The following is a 17,925-nucleotide window of genomic DNA, read 5'->3' as shown; positions in this document are numbered from 1 at the left end:
ATTCATTTTATCATTAAAAAATAATGATGATGTGTTGTGTGGATGTTGTGCTTTTGGCCATAAAAAAAGAACATTCATGACGACGATGATGATGATGATTTGTTGGTCGACTGGATGAATGGTGGCCCCACCCGTACCCATAAAAAAAAGAAGCGATTCTGCATACCAATTGTGAATTTAGTTCATTTTTTTTGCATTTCATTTTCTCCAAATTTTTTTTCTGTCGAAATAAAAAATTTAGAAAATAAGATTCACATTGATTATTAAAATGATGATGATGATGATGATAATGACTACGATCATCATCATCATCATTAGGATTGTTGAACAAACCAAATCCACTACCATCGCCGAGCATTTTTTTTCCCTTTTTACAGATGATGATGAATGAATGAATGAAAGAGAAATTATTTTGAGTGTTTTATCATCATTGTTTTAAACGAGATGATAATTGTATATACAATTTTCCATCATGCAAGCCGCCAGTATTGTTTTTTTTTTGTTCTTGACATTCATTTGCCAACAACAACAACAACGACAAAAATGAATGTTAATGATAATTATTATAGTGATGAGTTTTTTTTCTGTTTCCTCATAAATATCGTTCTTGGACAAATTTTTCTGCTTGTGGTTTTGTTTTTTTTTCTAATTTGTATCATTTCATAATTTCATTTGTTTCTTCAATCAATCAATCAATCAATCAATTGAATGTCATTGCATCCATGTCAACAACAACAACAACAACGACGACAACGACGACGACAACAGCAAAAACCGAAACGACATGACAAAACAATGTCAAATTCCCCATTGACCTACTGATCTGAAAGGAAAAAAAATCGGGTTTGTTCAGAATTGATTTTTTTTATATCTACTGTATATATTTATTTATTATCGTAATCACCCTGAATGATTTGATTTTGTTAATGTCGATGTCAACGATGATGATGATGATGGAAAACCTAGAAATTGAATTTATAGAAGTTGATCATTTCTTTCTTTCGTTTCTTTCGTCACTTTCAGCTGTTGTTGTTATTGTTACAACAACAACAACAACAACAGCAACAAAAAATTGTCGTCGATCAATTGTCGTTGTCATTTGTTGTTGTTGTTGTGTGTGTGTATTGATGTTTCTAGCTCAACCATCATCACAGCCCTAATCATTTATTGTAAAATATGTGAAAGTAGAGAATTGGCTTTGTATTTACATCAACATCATCATCATCATCATCAGAATTGAACAAATCGAGTTTGGTTCCATTTTTTTTCTCTCCCAGTTATTCTTGTATTATTACATCCATATGATAATGATTGATTGATCTAGAATTCCGTCCTAAATAATAATAATTTTTGCTTCATTTTCTCCCTCTCTCTGTGTGTGTGTGTGTGTATGTCATTCGTTTTATATAACCGGAAAATAATAATAAACGAATTGGCAGACTATTATGTCTGTGTGTGTGTGTGTTGTGTGTATGTTTTGCCATTTCGGAACCCATTAAATTGTTTGGCCTGATAATTTATGCGCATGTCACCATCGCCATCATCATCATCATCATAATTTCTTGATGACAATAATTTAAATTACGTAATCAATTTGTTTTTTCATTCTTCTTCTGCTACTTGTGATTGAAAACAATGTAAAGGTCAGACGAAAAAAAAATTTTCTGTGACCAAATCATGTCCATCATATCAACATCGAATGAGAAGGAAAAAAATGAACTTTTTTTCGCATTTAATTCAATTTAATAATAATGATCAAACGTAGTAATCATTGATAATGATAATGGGTTCGAGGGTTAGATGATTGTGGCAAACCTAGAAAAAAAACTTTGAATGAACAATGAAAAGAAAAAAAACGACCATCCATTCATACATTCAGTTTCTTTCTATTGTTCCCAAGACAAAAATGATGAAGAAAATATCTCATTTCTTTTTTTTCATTCTTCTTCCATAACGATTCATTTCAATTTCAATTTTAATTTTGATTCATTTTTGTTATTATTAAAAAAAGAGTTGAACAAATAAATTTTGATATATAATAAACCATGAATGAATGAATGAATGAAAATGGTACTAGGAAAAAAAACGACACTCGATCATCATCGTCATCAATGTTTTTCTATGTACCCCTGTATGCAAATTCATTGAATTGGAATCGATTCCAACTTTTTTTTTCTCATTTTACTAACCCACAGAATGATGATATTGCTACTTTTCCATTTTCAATCCTAATCATCATTCTGAATAATAATAATAATAATAATGGAGATAGATAGTGACTACGTCTCTTTTTCTTATTTTTTTTCAAAACAAAAAAAAATCTTAATATATGAAGCTGTCGACAACCGATATTCGATACTGGTTACTATTACTATAATTTTGAATCTTTTAATTTGTCTGTTGCTTCATATTGTGCTGCCACATTCATTCAATTGTCAATGATTCGTCTCATTTTGATGATGATGATGATGATGACGATAACGAAACACGAGAAGAAACTCGTAGAAAAAAGGGAAAAAGAATGCTTTTAAATCAAGTTAAAATTGATCACAAATTAGATTAGTGTTCTACACACACACACACACACACACAACATGCACATCAAAGTCTTTGGCTTTCATTTAGTTTCGTTACATTTTCAGGATTTTTTTTCCTTTCTTCGATTCTGGAATTACCACACTTTTTTTCTGTCGCTGTTCATCAGTCATTCTTTAGCTCTGTCTCTCTTGTATGTGTGTGTGTGTGTGACCGAATTAATCAAATGAATCTTTTTTTTTCTTCTTTTCGGTTGAAATTCAAAGCTTTCAATTTCACTGTTTTTATCTTTGTTTTTCGTTTATTTCATTTCACAACTAACGATGCGGGTCACACACACAGGCTCCGAGTATCTTGATGAAAAAAAAATACAAAAGAATTAAATTAATTCATTCTTTCCATTTGTATATATATTCACAGAATTTTTCACATATATATAGTGTTTAAAATTGAAATTAAAAACAATTGTAACATGCAAGAATGGAAAAAACAAACGCACGCACACACATGATTCTTATTTTTCAAAATTTTGAAAATCGCAATTTTTTTTTTGGTCAAAGATCATCTAATTAATCAGGCAGACAGAAATAGTGAATGAAAAAAAAGTTTGCGCAAACAAAAAAATAACGATTCTCACATTCACTCTTTTCTTCAAATTCTGCCATGATAAATCTTGTTTTTTTCTTTGCCATCATCATAAATCCATAGGTAAATATTGAACGTGAAAATGAAAAAACAGAATTCAACATTTGCACCACCAGGCAAAAAAAAACCAATTGATACAGATCATTCATTCATTCATTCATTTTTTTGTTGCTTGCTTGCCATTGTAAATCTTGTGAAATTGATAGTGGGGGGAAACAAAAATATTCCCCGGCATTAAACACGCTAGATTAAATCTCTTATTAATGAAAAATTTTCTCTTTTTTTTTGTTCTACGGTACACACACACTCATACAAAATAATAATAAATGATAATAATCGTCTAAATGAAATGAGAATAAATGTAGAATCATCATAAAGAATTGTGTTAGTTCTTACTACGGAATATAAAAAAAATTGAGATTTTTAGATTCTTATTCGTATCTTTTTTTAGTTTCAGAATTTTTTTTTTAATTTTCCACGAACCTTTACTGAGCATTTATCACTTGAATGAATCAAGTTTTTTTTTCTCCATTTTCTGGTTCGTCGTCGTCGTTGTTGTTGTTGTTGGTTATATTTCTATTATCATTTCTTGATACAATTTCCAAAAGAATTTTTTCTCATTCTCTTGCCATTTTTTTTCTTGATTCATTCATTCGTTCATTCATTCATTCATTTATTCTTCATTGAATTGTGTGTTTTATGAAATGAAATGAAATGGATGTCTGTGTGTGTGTGTGTAAATGCCATTTTTTTAGAATTCTTAAAAAAGTAAAAAAAAATCTTTTTCTTTGTGTGTGTGAATGCATCGTACTGGAAACACAAACCAAATAATCATGATGATGATATAAATCTTTAGATATTTACCCGGGACCAAGAAGTGTTTGTTTGTCTGTCTGTTAGTTTGTTTTGTTCCATTGAATTGTGGTTGTGTAGGGGAAAATTAAGTTTTTTTTTGGAAAAAAAAATTTTTTTTTCTTCCACCTCATGACCCGAGTTATGTGTGTGGCCCTGAAATGTTAGCTTTACTGGCAAACATTTTCTCACGTTTTTGTTTATCGGTTGATGATTTTCTTCTTGTCATGCTTGAATTTTTGCGAAATTTTTTTTTTCTATTTTCCCACAAAGTTGTCATTGCAACAACAACAACAACAAGCTGTTGTTTTTTTGTTGTTGTTGTTGAAATAGATTAAGTGTGTGCGTTTGTTTTCAAATTCATTTCAACCGTAATGCGTGTGTGTGTGTGTGTGTTTGGCACATCCAAAAAAAAAGAAAAATGACTAAAGCCCAACAACAATCAACACTAAATTCTGATATATATTTAAATCCGTTTCTGTTGTTTTAATTCATTGTTTTTTTTTGTATATATTCGTTGAATTTGTTTTTTTCTCTTTGCTGATGATAAAAGCAATTTATATCTCTCGTTCATTTGTTTTTACTTCAAAGAATCCAATCTGGGTGTGTGTGTGCTGTTTGTGTGTGTTGTTTGTGCATGAATCTTTACACATGAAGATGAGATTCATGATTACAACAAACACAAACACAATGAATGCTGTTTTAGTGCAAAACGAAAAACGAAAACAAAAAAAAATAATTTTACATTGAAATAAGAACATGGAAATCCAAGAACTTTTTGTTGTTGTTGTGGATCGTTTTATGGATGAAAGATGAAGCTTGAAAAAAACAGCAACAACAATAAACATTAAACACTAAATTCCATTTGCCAGATTGGCAAGAGAGAGAGAGAGTGAGATTTAACTTGAATATGACTGGTTTCATTATAACTAGAAGGGGGTGTTATTGGTAGTGGTGGTGGCAGAATAAGATTTGCAGCAGCAATTTTTTTTTTTTTGAATGTGAAACCCAGAAAAAAAAGTCATTTGCATCAATCAAATGAGAGTAAATCAAACTTTCTAGTGTTGTTATTTTTTTCTGTTTCTGTTTCTATTTCTGGATTTATCTTGGCTCATCCAAATTGTTTCACAATGATCATCATCATCATCATGAATTTTTTTTTGTTGTTTTGTTTTGTTTTGTTTGAATGAACTTTAGCTACTAAAGCAAAGTTAATATGAGCAGACATTATATTCCAAAACAACCATCATATATGATTATAATAACTGATGCTGCTTGAATATTCTTAAAATGATAAAGTGTGTTTGCATTTCTAGAGAAAGAAGAAAAAAAATTCTACTCATTTCACACACACACAATATATCACATGAGCAATGAGCAATATAGATAAAATAAACACAAGTTGTTTTTCTCTTTGCATTTATGTAAATTATTATTATAATTTCAATTGCTTGTAAACGTCGACAATGAATGGCCCAAAAAATTCATGTTGATGATGATGAAAATATTCTTCCTTCGTCATCTTCTTCAGATTCATTGAACAAAAAAAATTTAATTTTTCAACCCAGAAATGAAATGCATCATCCACTCGATGATTGTAAAAGTTTTTTTTTGTTGCTGTTATGGAGAGCGGAAAAAAAATTTTTTTTCTCATTCCACAATGAATTTGATTTGTGGTTTTCATTTTCGTTGTTGTTGCTGTTGGCCGGTTAGCTGACCGGATCATCACTCGATCAACGTCATAATTCATCATACTCAGAAGTTTTATGTTTTACTTTTGATTGGATTTTTTTTTTGAGGAATTTCAGATTCATCATTGGGAAATTAAAGAAAAAAACTTTTTCGAATTTTTTTTTCACCCGAAATTTTCCATGATTCCATTTTCTGTTATTGGCCATTATAGCCACTATCACCTACATCTAAATCAAAATTATTATTCTGCAGAACACGAAAAAAATCATTTCTGACCTTGTTTTGATAAAAATGATCATCTGAATCTGTTTGAATGTTTTCGACATTATTTTTTTTCCTATTATGATCATGATGATGATATATTCTGTGATTCTGTGATTATTATCATAATAATAATGATAATGATATACACCTCGCCATTGAATGATTTGATTTGATTCTTTTTTTTCTTCTTCTTCTTCTTGTACACATTCTCACCATTATCATCAGCAATAAATTTGTTGCATTAAGATGATTGGATTTTTTGTTCATAATATTCGTTTATTATTATTATTATTATTATGATAATTCTAACGAATTGAATTTTTCATTTTTGTTTTCGACCTTTTTTCTTATTTTGTTTCTTATTCTTATTATTGTTATGGCTGTCCAGATTTTGCTGGCCAATTTATTCACTCTATAACCAGACTAGCTAGCTAGCTAGCTAGATGACCTGGACTGGAAAAAGATTTTCTGATTTTTTTTTTGCTGCTGCTGCAGTAGATATATCAATCTTTGTTATCTTGCCCAAAAGTGTACCAGCATCCATTCATTTTTCAATATTTGTTTCGAAATCATTTTTCTTTTTTTTTCTTTCATTTGTATTTTTACCGTTAACATCATCATCATCATGTTTGTTCAATTTTTCTCTCCACTTGTATATACGGCTTATATTTAATTCAATAATTAAACCCTTGACAGCAATGCTGTAATATCCGCCAAAAAAAAACAACGACAACAAATCTCCAATATTTTCCAATCAAAATGAATGCATGCTAATTATTTCAATCACTGGCAAACAGAATCCGGAATCGTTCTCATTTCTTGTTTTATTTATTCAATTTTCTTTCATTTTTTTTTCTTGGACGACCCTTGAGTCAATTTGCATACAAATTTTTTTTCTAATAATAGTGTAGAAGACACCTTTCAAATGAAAATGTCTGGTTATAAAGGATAAGAAGATAATAATGATGATGATGATGAAAGTGAAGAAGAAGAATTAAAATGAAACGTTCCAATTCTTTTATTAACCAGTGTTTGTGTCGACAACAACAACAACAACAACAAAAGAAAAATAATCATCTTCCAATGAAAATAAAAGCTCTACACAAACAGACATACTAAGACATTAATTAGCATATAAATAAATGAATAGATGATGATCAGAATACAGAATATGAAATGAACGTACATTCTACGTGTGACCCCTATTTTATTTTTTTTTTTTTTTTTGCTACAATGAATGAATGAATGTAGTATGCTGGAATAAATCAAATTATAATCTCATTTTTATTCTTTTATTCTACATTCAGATTCTTTGCTTGTTGATGTTGTCGTTGTCGTTATCGTTGTCGTTGGCATATAACCCTTTTGTTTTCATTTTCCATTGTCTCTCTCTCTCTCTATGTGTGTGTATGTATGTGTAAAATCATTTATCAAATTAAGACATTTTTCATCATGATGTTGTAAACAGAGAAAAAAATAACGAAAAATTTATTTAGCAGTAACTTTAAATTTCATATTTAGTATAATTCCAATTTAGAAAAAATTTATTAATTGAAACATGTCGATCTGAATACGGTACATTGCATAAATCTAAATCAGTTTTTATGACCAAAACGCCTAATTTTGCATCAAATTGAATGGATTTTGTACCAGAAATTGTTCGTAATTTTTTCATCTGGTCATTTGATGGATTAATTTCATAAACATTGACCAAATATGGATTTGGTTTTTCAATCACACCGCATAATTTCACTGTTTCTAATATGGTATTCAATTTTTTTTGCAGTTGATTTTTCATTGCACGACAAAAATCTTCATTTTGTTGTATAGTTATTGTAAGATTTGTGTATTCAGCTTGAAAAAATACCTGCATATAACGTTTGGCGGGGAATAAATCATCACCAGAATCTAAATATAATTCCCCACTTGCTTGTCGATGACGATCAAATCCACCATACAGTTGAAAACCATTATTCTCACGTGTTTCTTCAATTGTCATGCTAGATTCTTGAATGATAACCATATGACCACCACGTAAATGAATGTTGATATTAACTACTGACAGTTCAGCAACACCATCATCATTATTCCAAACAATTTGTCCAGAATAAAAATCATACCAACGTCCTTTTGGAAAATGGACCATAATCGATGATCGATCCTGTTCCAATGATGGTGATATCATCAATGCTGATCCTAACATATATTGATTTTGTATTTTATACGTCAAAATATCGGTTGGAAATTGTATGAACAATGGTTGAGCCACAAGATCACCATCGGTGGATGCACGATAGAATAATGTATACAAATATGGTAGAATTCGATACCGAGTTTTAATTGCAGAACGAATCGTATTCTCTAATGATTCAGTGTATTGTGTTTCTGATTGCAAATAACCACTATAGGCAATCATAAATGGTTGCATCGACGCCAATTGATACCATTGTCTCATTAGATTACCATTTTTTTCACGTTTTTCACCTTTATATCCACCAACCGGGAAGCCACTCATCGGTATACCGAATAAGCTAAAATCAAGCATTTGTTTCATACTAAACTGAAGCATTTCCCAAGTACCATTGATTGGTGTCGCGATATGGCCACCATAACGTCCGCTGCCCAAAAATGTTGCCAAACTCATTATAAATGGTCTTTTTCTTTGATTTTTAATGAATTTTTCATATACAGCTTGTGAATGTTTCAATCCATACATATTATGTAATGCTAGATATGGTCCAATAGTTTGCTTGTTATCATTGATTAAAGATGACGAAGATGATTCAGATAGTAATAAATCAAGACATGGATTCTTATTATTCAAACTGGCAAAATAATAATAATTCCATTTATAGTGATTGAGCATCGATAAACAGGAATGATTTCCATTCGCCAGATTGACCGGTGTATTCCAATCCAATATAAAACCATCGGCATTTGAATTCAATTCATTTTCTGAATATAAATTACGACTTTTTCGATTGAATAAATCAGGAAAATAAGCTTTTTGATTTTGTGCAACTGAAAAAAAATAGAGAAAATTCATTTTCATTGAAATTTTTAATTTTTAAACTTACCATTATTGGAGCAACCAGTCATCAATCCGGAATAAGGTATACGTTTCGTATCGGTATCAGATTTTTTCATCATTAAAACATTTTTATTCCATTGATCCTGTGATAGATCGCCATCTGTTGTTAACAAATGTGGAATCGTAGCTGATATCCAATGAATTTTTGCATTATGAAGTTGCGAAGCAAATTGATTAAATTGATTTTGATCGCTAATTTTCAGAGATGTTCCACAATCAGATTCAATTGGTATAGACAATGAATGTAATTTATCGATGGTTTTTGTGAATTCTGGCAACGAACATTTTGTATGACACATATGAAATCCAAGTGACCAATAAGGTGGCATTGCTGGTTTATGGATAAAATTTTGTAATTGCCGTATGACATCGATAGGTCTAGGGCCGTAGAAAAAGTGCTATAAAAACGTACATTATCATAGATTTTAAACATTTAACACTTATTTACTTACGAGTTCAACATGTCCACCCATTGTTCGCAATGTTAAACTTGGTCGAGCATTTATAATGGCCTGTATGGGAAAACTATTCAATAAAAGAACTCCGTAAGCATTGCCTTGTTTTGGATTATCAATGCCAAGATAGAATGGATGACTACCGAATAAACTTGTTGCATTCATTGTAAGATTATCATGATATTGATTTAATAGATTCCATTTCTTGAAATGAAAACAAAGTAAAAAAGTGTTTAAAAAAATCGCAAATTCAAACTGAAAAAAATCTTACCCTTGGAATACTAAAATTATGTCTAAATGGTTGATTCGATTGTCCTAGGCCATACATAATATCATTAACCAATAGTGTTGTGATTTCAATGTAACCATTGGCGTATATAAATGGTGTATGTGATCCCATATCAAACAATTTAGCATCAGTACTTTTTCGACGAATTTTAAGTTGAAAATAATTATTTTTCAAATCATTTTCCACTGTTATTTCGGCTTCCGAATCGATTGAACTATTATGTGGTTGATAATTGAAATCGAAATTTTTCGACCATAATGTTTCATCTATATAAAAATGAATTTTTTTTGAAAATGTTCTGTAAATCATTCATCCTTATAATATTTACCTTCATGAATTGGTTTAATGAGAACGCTTGAATGGTTTGGATTATGATAACGAATTGAAAGTGATAATTTTCGATGTATTATTGGATCTTTCGATAGGTCATCATTTTTTTGATCATGAATAAATGGCGGTGGTGTTTTCAATGAAAGTAGATAATTAAAATCATCTATTTGTTCAATAGAATATCTTGGCATTAGAATAGAATCATCATCAATATCTTCACTTGTTTCCATACGATAATAGCAACGAATTTCATCATATTTAGCTAATTGATCTAATTTACATATTTCTGAACATTTTTCACTTTTTTTCGGTTTTAGTGGTGAACAATCATAACGTAGATCAGTTTCAATTGTAACATTTGAATTTGGTTTCCAAATCTGATTCCATATCATTGGTGTACCGATACCGATAAATGCACATAGAGCAAACAAACCGACGAATGGAACAAAATGATTACAAAAAATTTTTCGTACCATTACATGTAAATCATTATTATTCTGTTTATCTGCTGTCGAATTTTGTTGATGAATACGTCGTTGAATAGTCGTTGATGTATTTTCTTCATCATCATTATCATTGTTGTTTAATGGTATATCAACATATTTAGATTCCATTTTTTTTTTTTTTGATTTCACACAAAAATCAACATATCAATCAATCAGATGGGTGAAAGATGAGAGCAATGCAAAGAAATAAATGATAAAAAGCAATCGAAATGATCAATGATCAATTAATCTGTAACCAATGTTATTGATGATTATTTCCAATCATTACTTGACAACCGGACAATTTTAAGATTATTGCACACAAACACACATAAATCAAAGTGTGCGATATCCTTGACATCACAATTCCAGGATACTTTACTTTGGTTGGTCCGTTTGGAAAGAATTAAAGAAAAAAATCCATTGAACGAATTTTTTTAAAATCAAAATCAAAATCATTTTTATAGTCACAAACAACATGATGACTTTTGAATCTAGCCGCGCGGCTAAATTCGAATCAACTCAATTCATTGAGAAAAAAAAAACAAATTCACACACCATTCATAGAAGACGTATATCGATAAAAAAAATAATTGATAATGGATGTGTTTGAATGTATTATATATCAAAAAAATTCGGTATTTGAAAAAAAGGCAAAAAAAAAATTTTTTTTCCATTGTCGTCGTAGAAGCACATAGAATCTTTTTTTTATACATTACAACAACAACGTCGATATATATATAGATTCGGTAATATACATCTATCATATCACATGCGGCTATATTGTTTGTTGTTGTTGTTGTTGTTATTATTATCGTATAACTCACCATACTCGATATTATGATGATGATGTTTAATGATTATTTTGATTTAGAAATTTTCGATTCATAAATCTATTCATTATCATTATATTCTATGCTTTGGTTTGGCTGTTCTTCTTAAATTATTCTTCTTCAACTTAAAAACAAGTGCAATATTAAGATTAAAAAAAAATTACATCGTAAGTTTCTTCTCTTTGTTTATTTCTAGAATCATTTAAAGATTTTTTTTTTATTTCAAATTAATTTTTAATAAATTTCAGCAATGAAAATTTGATTTTTTTTACAAATTGAAAAATTATTTCGATTATTTTGAAAAAAAAACTACATAATGATTTGATATGTTGGAACCAACAACAGCAACAAACGCAAATCAATTTCATACGCAATCAACAACATCAGCTAATAATAGTCTATCACCTAGAACGGATATTCATCGAAATCATTGCAATGATGATAATGATGATGATGATGATGATTACCAATACCAACAACAACAACAACAATTACAATCGATGATAACATCAGAAGCAACAACAATGTTTACAACTACTCATCATCTCGATGGTGATTATAATAATGATGATGATGATGATGATCAATTCTATCATGATCTATTAACCATGGAAACATTGTTGCCATGTTCATCATCATCATCATCGACAACAACAACCACAACATCATCATATACACCTAAAAATATTGATTCGATAGCTCCGACAACCACTATAATTCAATCATCGCAAATAGAATTGACTTCAAATGAAAATGTAAAAACATTTCTTTTGCCAATAATAGATCAACAACAAGAACAAAAACAACAATCAGAACAACAACAATTGCATATTAATGGTAATGATGATGATAGCTCCAATGTGATTGCTACCAATGCTGATGATGATGCTTTTTTCTCGTCATTAGATCAATATGTTGTCCATGATAATGATGCAATTAGTAATAATAATAACAATCTATTAGAATCACCAACATCTGAAACTCTTATTATGATTGAACCAATTAATAATCAACAAATACGTCGACCAGATGATGATAATGAAGAGAATGATGATGATGATGAATCATATGCACCGAAAACAAAAATAATGAAATCTTCACCATTAATAACGGAATCTTCATCACCATCATCATTAATGATGATCGATAATGATGATGTAAATAATCAAATTTCAGATATGACAACGACAACGTTAATGTCTGGACAGCCATCATTTGACTATATGCTAATGGATTATGATGTCGAAAACAATACTAATGGTGGTGGCAATGATGATACCAATGATGATTCGAACGCTAATATTAATGATGAAGAAGTGGATTTTCTTAAAAATCTCGAAGTATCAGATGAAGATCAGGATACTAAAAATGTTGTTGATCAGCTGTTTATGACCACAAATTCGATGGAAAATTCAGAGCACCAACAATCTACAACAGCTGACTTGAAAGCCGTTCTTGATACAACAACCCAAGTAGCAGCAGATCATGTGGAAATTGAAAAAACTTGGTTGAAATCTGACCAAATTGATTGTCCACAGAATAAGACAATTCAAACAGATTCGAATGAATCGTTATCAGCACATATGACTGCACAGACAACAATGTCGCCGATGAAAGAAACTTCGGTAACAACAAAATCAAACAAAATTAAAATTGAACAATCAGACAACAATAAAAATTCATCAGGAATTCCAGTCAATCATATCATCATCATCACCATCATCTATGAGCGAAAATTTGACGAATTCCACCGACAATCATAAACCGTCTGAAATTGGTAACAACAGCGGTAACCATAAACAATCATTTGCCAATAAACAGCAACAAATCAATTCATCATCAACAACAATGCTGACGACGACGACGACAACAAACACTTCATCAACAACTTCATCATCATCATCATCATCTACAACCCAAGCATCGAATTATTTATCACAAGATCATGATGAAATACCAAGACATACATTATGTCCATTGTGTGATAATACACGATCATTTTGTTCTAGTTCATCTGTAACGAGACATATACGTTCCGTACATAAATTTTCCGATTTAATGGATGCAAAATATTGTTATTGTTTATTATGTCAACAATTTCAAGAAGATGTACATTCATATTTTCGTCATCTGGAACTAGTGCATCAATTTGATTTGGATAAGAATTTTTCATTATTATTCACTAAACGAACATTTACATCAATTGAAGGTATAAAAAAATTTTTTTTTCCAATATAAAAAGTTTTAATATTCTATATTATAATTTTATTACAGAATTTCAACATTGGAAAGATAAAGAATTGGAACCACAAACAGGTTGCCATTATGAAAGATGTTTTAGCCATGATTTTCCACGAAGTATCTATTATAAATGTTCTGGTATTCAATTGCAGACACAAGAATTGGATGATCATACAAAACAACAACAACAACAAACGCAACAACAAGCAATCATATTGAAATATAATCAAAGTCCATCCGCTAATCAACAACAACAGGGTATCATTTCATCATCTCCAATGACCAAAATAGAGATGGCTGATTTATCAAAAATAATATCCAACACACAACAAACTTCTTTAGCATCCACATTATCATCATCATCGTCATCATCTTCGTCTTCATCATCATCAAATCTAGATTCTGAAAATACACAAAATTCAAACACAACAACATTATTAAAGATTGAGAATCAATGTGATTCTCGTATGTATCCATGCCCTTCATCGGTCCGTTTAATATTTAAAAAGAATCATATACAAGTAAGTTTTAACTTTTTTGATTCTTAAAGTTTAAATATATCATCGTCATCTATCTAGGTGAATTACATTCCATTTCATTTGGGACATGTATTGACCACTAATATATCACCTCCACCACCACCACCACCATCATCATCATCATCATCATCGTCGACTGTACAACAAAAATTGCCCGATAATCAACAACAACAACGAGCTTCATCAACATCATCTGTTTCAGTTTCACCTAAAACGCCAAAAAAACAGAAAGAATCCAATCATCGTAAACAGATAATAAAAACACCGGTACAAGTACAAATACAGCAACATCAACAACAACAACAACAACAACAAAAAATGGGTCAACTGTTGCAAACGAATTTTCTATCTACGGCCAATAACAATCAACATCATCAGGTGATAGCCATTGCTACTACACCAAATGGACAACAACAGCAGCAGCAACAAACTATACAAATCAGTCCGCAACAATTAGCCGGATTAGCATCGGCAGGAAATATTCAATTAGCTACAACCGGCGCTACAAGAGGATCAAAACTTATACATTTACCATTGGTTAATTTGTCAGCTGTCGGTGGTAATCTTGTACTAACAACGACCAATCCTCATCAACATCAGAATCATTCAAATCCAACACAGCTTCAGCAACATTTACACCAATCATCATCACAAACAGCATCGGCTACTGCCCATTCATTTCAGGTACAGATTTCTGGGGGCTCATTAGGATCTGCTAAGATATTGACTACATCTCCTAGCAATAAACTGATGGCCATACCAATTGAAAAAACGACAACAACGACAATGAAAACAAATCTGGCACATGTAGATGTATCGACACAAAGTGATACCTTACCGTCATCTTCAGCTACGTTGAATCAGTTGAATTTTCAACAATTGATCGATAATCAAAACAATCAACAACAAACGACAACCACGAAGACACAGCAAATACAATTGATGTCAGCTACGACAATTCCGACGGCCAAAGTTTCACAACAGGTTCAGCAACAACAACAAATAAATAGTTCATTCCAGGCAATGACATATCAACCAACACATCAATCATATCAGCTTGCAGATTCATCATCATCATCAGCATCGACATCTACATCGATTAATCCATCATCAATGATGATGACTATGTCAAACGATACAATCGGATCAACAGCAGTTGCACAGCAGGCATCAACATCGACAATAAATACCGCCGCAATACAACAACAACAACAACAAAGCAATGGATTAGTAATTGTCTCATTGGAGAAAGGATTGGAAACAGTACAAGAACAATCTCGGCCAAGAAAAAAACAACTTCGTACCATATTTGAACAAATCCTGGATTCCTGTTTCACTGAATCGGATTTCGATATATTGGAATCATCATTAACATCGGTAGCAACACATTTTCAATTGGCAGATGATACTACCACCACTACAACATTATTGACAACACCACCACCACCACCACCATCATCATCATCATCATCATCATCAGCAGCAGTAATGAATTCAAATCATTCGATTATTGTTTCGAAACAACAACCAATGTAATCAACAATGGAATGGAATGAAATTTGAATATTTTTCCCGTTTGGGAATTCTAGTCTAAAATTTCTAAAATCCATCTCGAATATATAAAATATATCTACCTTTGATCAAAATCAACCATAACGATATTGACGCTCATTACATATTATTATGGCGAAAAAATTTTTTTCATTGTCCATTCTTTTCAATTGTTTTGGTTTCTTATCATCAAAATCATTTTCTTTTTTTTCTATTTTCAATGATGATGACAAATTCAATCATTGAATCATTATATTCCACCGGTACAATCTCTATCAATTTTCACAGTCATCATTCCGTTTTTTTTTTGTTCTTTTTTTTGTATTGTTTGTTGTTTTGATTTGTCAATAAATGAAAAAAAAAATTATTCGTTTTTTTTTAAAAAAAATCGTTTTATTCTGTATATCAATTTTTTTTCATAATTTGCTTGATAAACACAAATTAAATTACATTGGAAAAAAAAGTGGAAAAAGAATCGCTGACTTTATTTGCTCAACCATCAAAAGAGAATTGTAACTGATTTTTATTGATGAATCCAATGGCCATCGAAATGATTCTGAAGTAAATATGATGATGATGATCAGAGAGAATATATAGATTTGAAACAAAACAAAAACAAAAACTTACCGAACATTTTTCTCTGATAAATCAAGGCAACCATTTTGATAGTTTTGACGAATGTCTGATAATCGTTGAAATAGCCGTTTAAAATAAATAAATCGAATTCGATTACATTCATCATTATGGTCATGGTCTTTGTTTATCATGTTGTTGATTAATGGTCGAGCAATAGTGAAAAATTCAGCAAAACAGTCGATCAAAAAATCATTTCGTGATGAACTGGCTTCCATTTGGCTATATGTTTGCAAGAGATGATCATACATACGTAGCATAAAAGACAATTGTACAAATGAAAATTCAAATAATTTGTTAAGAAAATTCAAATGAGTTTTAAACGATTCTTCATCATTCGTGTATTCATCTAATCGATACAATTGTTCCAAATGTCTTTCAATATCATCACCACTTATAGAATCTTCAAATGATAAAGCTATAAATTCGGAAATTTTATTTTCCATATTCAATGCATTCAGATCGGCCAAAAGAATTTTCAATTTCCAATTATGGAAAGAATTTTTTGAAAAATTTTCTTCCTTGAATGGAGTTGATTGTTCATCAATTGTTGCACTTGAAGAAACGTTTTCATCACCATCAGATTTATTCGATTTTTTAGCTGCACTGGCCAAACTTGATGATAGTGAAGCCAAATCAACAGGTTGACCATTTTCATCATATATTTTTAAAGGAATTTTTGGACGTTTCGATACCAAATTGTCTGATTGATTGACAACTGTTGTTTGCATAATTGCTGCATCATCATCATTTAAAGTAATATTTTGAATCGAATAGTTTATTTGTTTTTGCTGTTGTTCAACACTTTGCACCGATTTCGATTCATTATCATGCTCAACAACATGATGAATAGACAATGTATCAACAGTGGATGCTGTTTGTTGTTGCCATTGATCATAATAATGAATTGTTTTCGAAATGTTTGATGTACTATGAAATGGATTGGCCATTGCATTCAAAACATTCGATTCACTTTGGGTTTCAACATTGTAACAATCATCATCATTGCTAATTTCTTTTTGTTTTGTTGTTAGTAGAGATGGCGATGATGATGTAACATTTATTCGATCCAATGCAAGTTCAGCAACAATTCGAGATCTTTCTAGATATCTTCGTAATTCAATCAATGAATTAATAATCCATTCATTATTTGCAAAATGATTGGAATTTTGTCCAAAATAATCATGTATTAATTGATCAAATTGATTTTGTAAATTTTCAATACGTTCAATATGTTTTTGTATACTTGTCGATGATAATTGTGACAGTAATTGTACATCTTGTATTTGACTATAAATATCAAAATAAAGCTGCCAATATAGATTGTTCAATGTATTATGCAACAATAATGATGATGAACGTGATGATGACATTTTTTAGATGTTAATTGTGAAATTTTTCTTTTTTATTGAAATTGTGAATGCAATCAATTTTTTAGTATTTAGAGTAGAACAGGAAAGACTCGTAATTGTTGTATATACGAATTATTC

The 17,925-nt window shown here is 30.5% G+C and overlaps 3 protein-coding genes across 3 annotated transcripts; 1 reads left to right on the top strand and 2 right to left on the bottom strand.

Moving 5' to 3' along the window:
• The first annotated feature begins 569 nt into the window (after window positions 1-569).
• On the top strand, window positions 570-15,972 carry LOC124495612 (uncharacterized). Its single transcript, XM_075733624.1, has 6 exons — window positions 570-843; window positions 11,513-11,638; window positions 11,720-12,308; window positions 12,378-13,680; window positions 13,746-14,233; window positions 14,291-15,972. The coding sequence occupies exons 4-6, from the start codon at window positions 13,197-13,199 to the stop codon at window positions 15,785-15,787; spliced, it is 2,469 nt and encodes an 822-aa protein (XP_075589739.1). The 5' UTR covers window positions 570-843; window positions 11,513-11,638; window positions 11,720-12,308; window positions 12,378-13,196; the 3' UTR covers window positions 15,788-15,972.
• Window positions 7,431-11,083, bottom strand: LOC124496189 (uncharacterized). The gene is made up of 5 exons (XM_047059681.2): window positions 10,152-11,083; window positions 9,806-10,089; window positions 9,532-9,738; window positions 9,066-9,477; window positions 7,431-9,009 (listed from the first exon to the last, which is right to left on the bottom strand). The coding sequence occupies exons 1-5, from the start codon at window positions 10,765-10,767 to the stop codon at window positions 7,493-7,495; spliced, it is 3,036 nt and encodes a 1,011-aa protein (XP_046915637.2). The 5' UTR covers window positions 10,768-11,083; the 3' UTR covers window positions 7,431-7,492.
• Window positions 15,973-16,185: 213 nt separating the features above from the next.
• On the bottom strand, window positions 16,186-17,903 carry LOC124495614 (uncharacterized). The gene is made up of 2 exons (XM_047059027.2): window positions 16,430-17,903; window positions 16,186-16,358 (listed from the first exon to the last, which is right to left on the bottom strand). Exons 1-2 carry the CDS (start codon window positions 17,806-17,808, stop codon window positions 16,295-16,297), a joined length of 1,443 nt encoding a protein of 480 aa, XP_046914983.1. The 5' UTR covers window positions 17,809-17,903; the 3' UTR covers window positions 16,186-16,294.
• Between the last annotated feature and the right edge of the window lie 22 nt (window positions 17,904-17,925).

Source organism: Dermatophagoides farinae, chromosome 8 (genome assembly GCF_024713945.1).
Source record: "Dermatophagoides farinae isolate YC_2012a chromosome 8, ASM2471394v1, whole genome shotgun sequence".
NCBI lineage: Eukaryota > Metazoa > Arthropoda > Arachnida > Sarcoptiformes > Pyroglyphidae > Dermatophagoides > Dermatophagoides farinae.
Note: the sequence above shows the minus strand (reverse complement) of the source record. Positions and strands in the feature narration are given on the sequence as shown.

Coding starts and splice junctions, on each gene's coding strand:
- LOC124496189 (XM_047059681.2), bottom strand. CDS start 10,767: ATGGAATCTAAATATGTTGATATACCATTAAACAACAATGATAATGAT. Junction 10,090..10,151: donor CATTAAACCAATTCATGAAG/GTAAATATTATA, acceptor ATTTTTATATAG/ATGAAACATTATGGTCGAAA. Junction 9,739..9,805: donor ATAATTTTAGTATTCCAAGG/GTAAGATTTTTT, acceptor TTTCATTTCAAG/AAATGGAATCTATTAAATCA.
- LOC124495612 (XM_075733624.1), top strand. CDS start 13,197: ATGAGCGAAAATTTGACGAATTCCACCGACAATCATAAACCGTCTGAA. Junction 13,681..13,745: donor AACATTTACATCAATTGAAG/GTATAAAAAAAT, acceptor ATTTTATTACAG/AATTTCAACATTGGAAAGAT. Junction 14,234..14,290: donor TTAAAAAGAATCATATACAA/GTAAGTTTTAAC, acceptor TCATCTATCTAG/GTGAATTACATTCCATTTCA.
- LOC124495614 (XM_047059027.2), bottom strand. CDS start 17,808: ATGTCATCATCACGTTCATCATCATTATTGTTGCATAATACATTGAAC. Junction 16,359..16,429: donor TTATCAGAGAAAAATGTTCG/GTAAGTTTTTGT, acceptor TATTTACTTCAG/AATCATTTCGATGGCCATTG.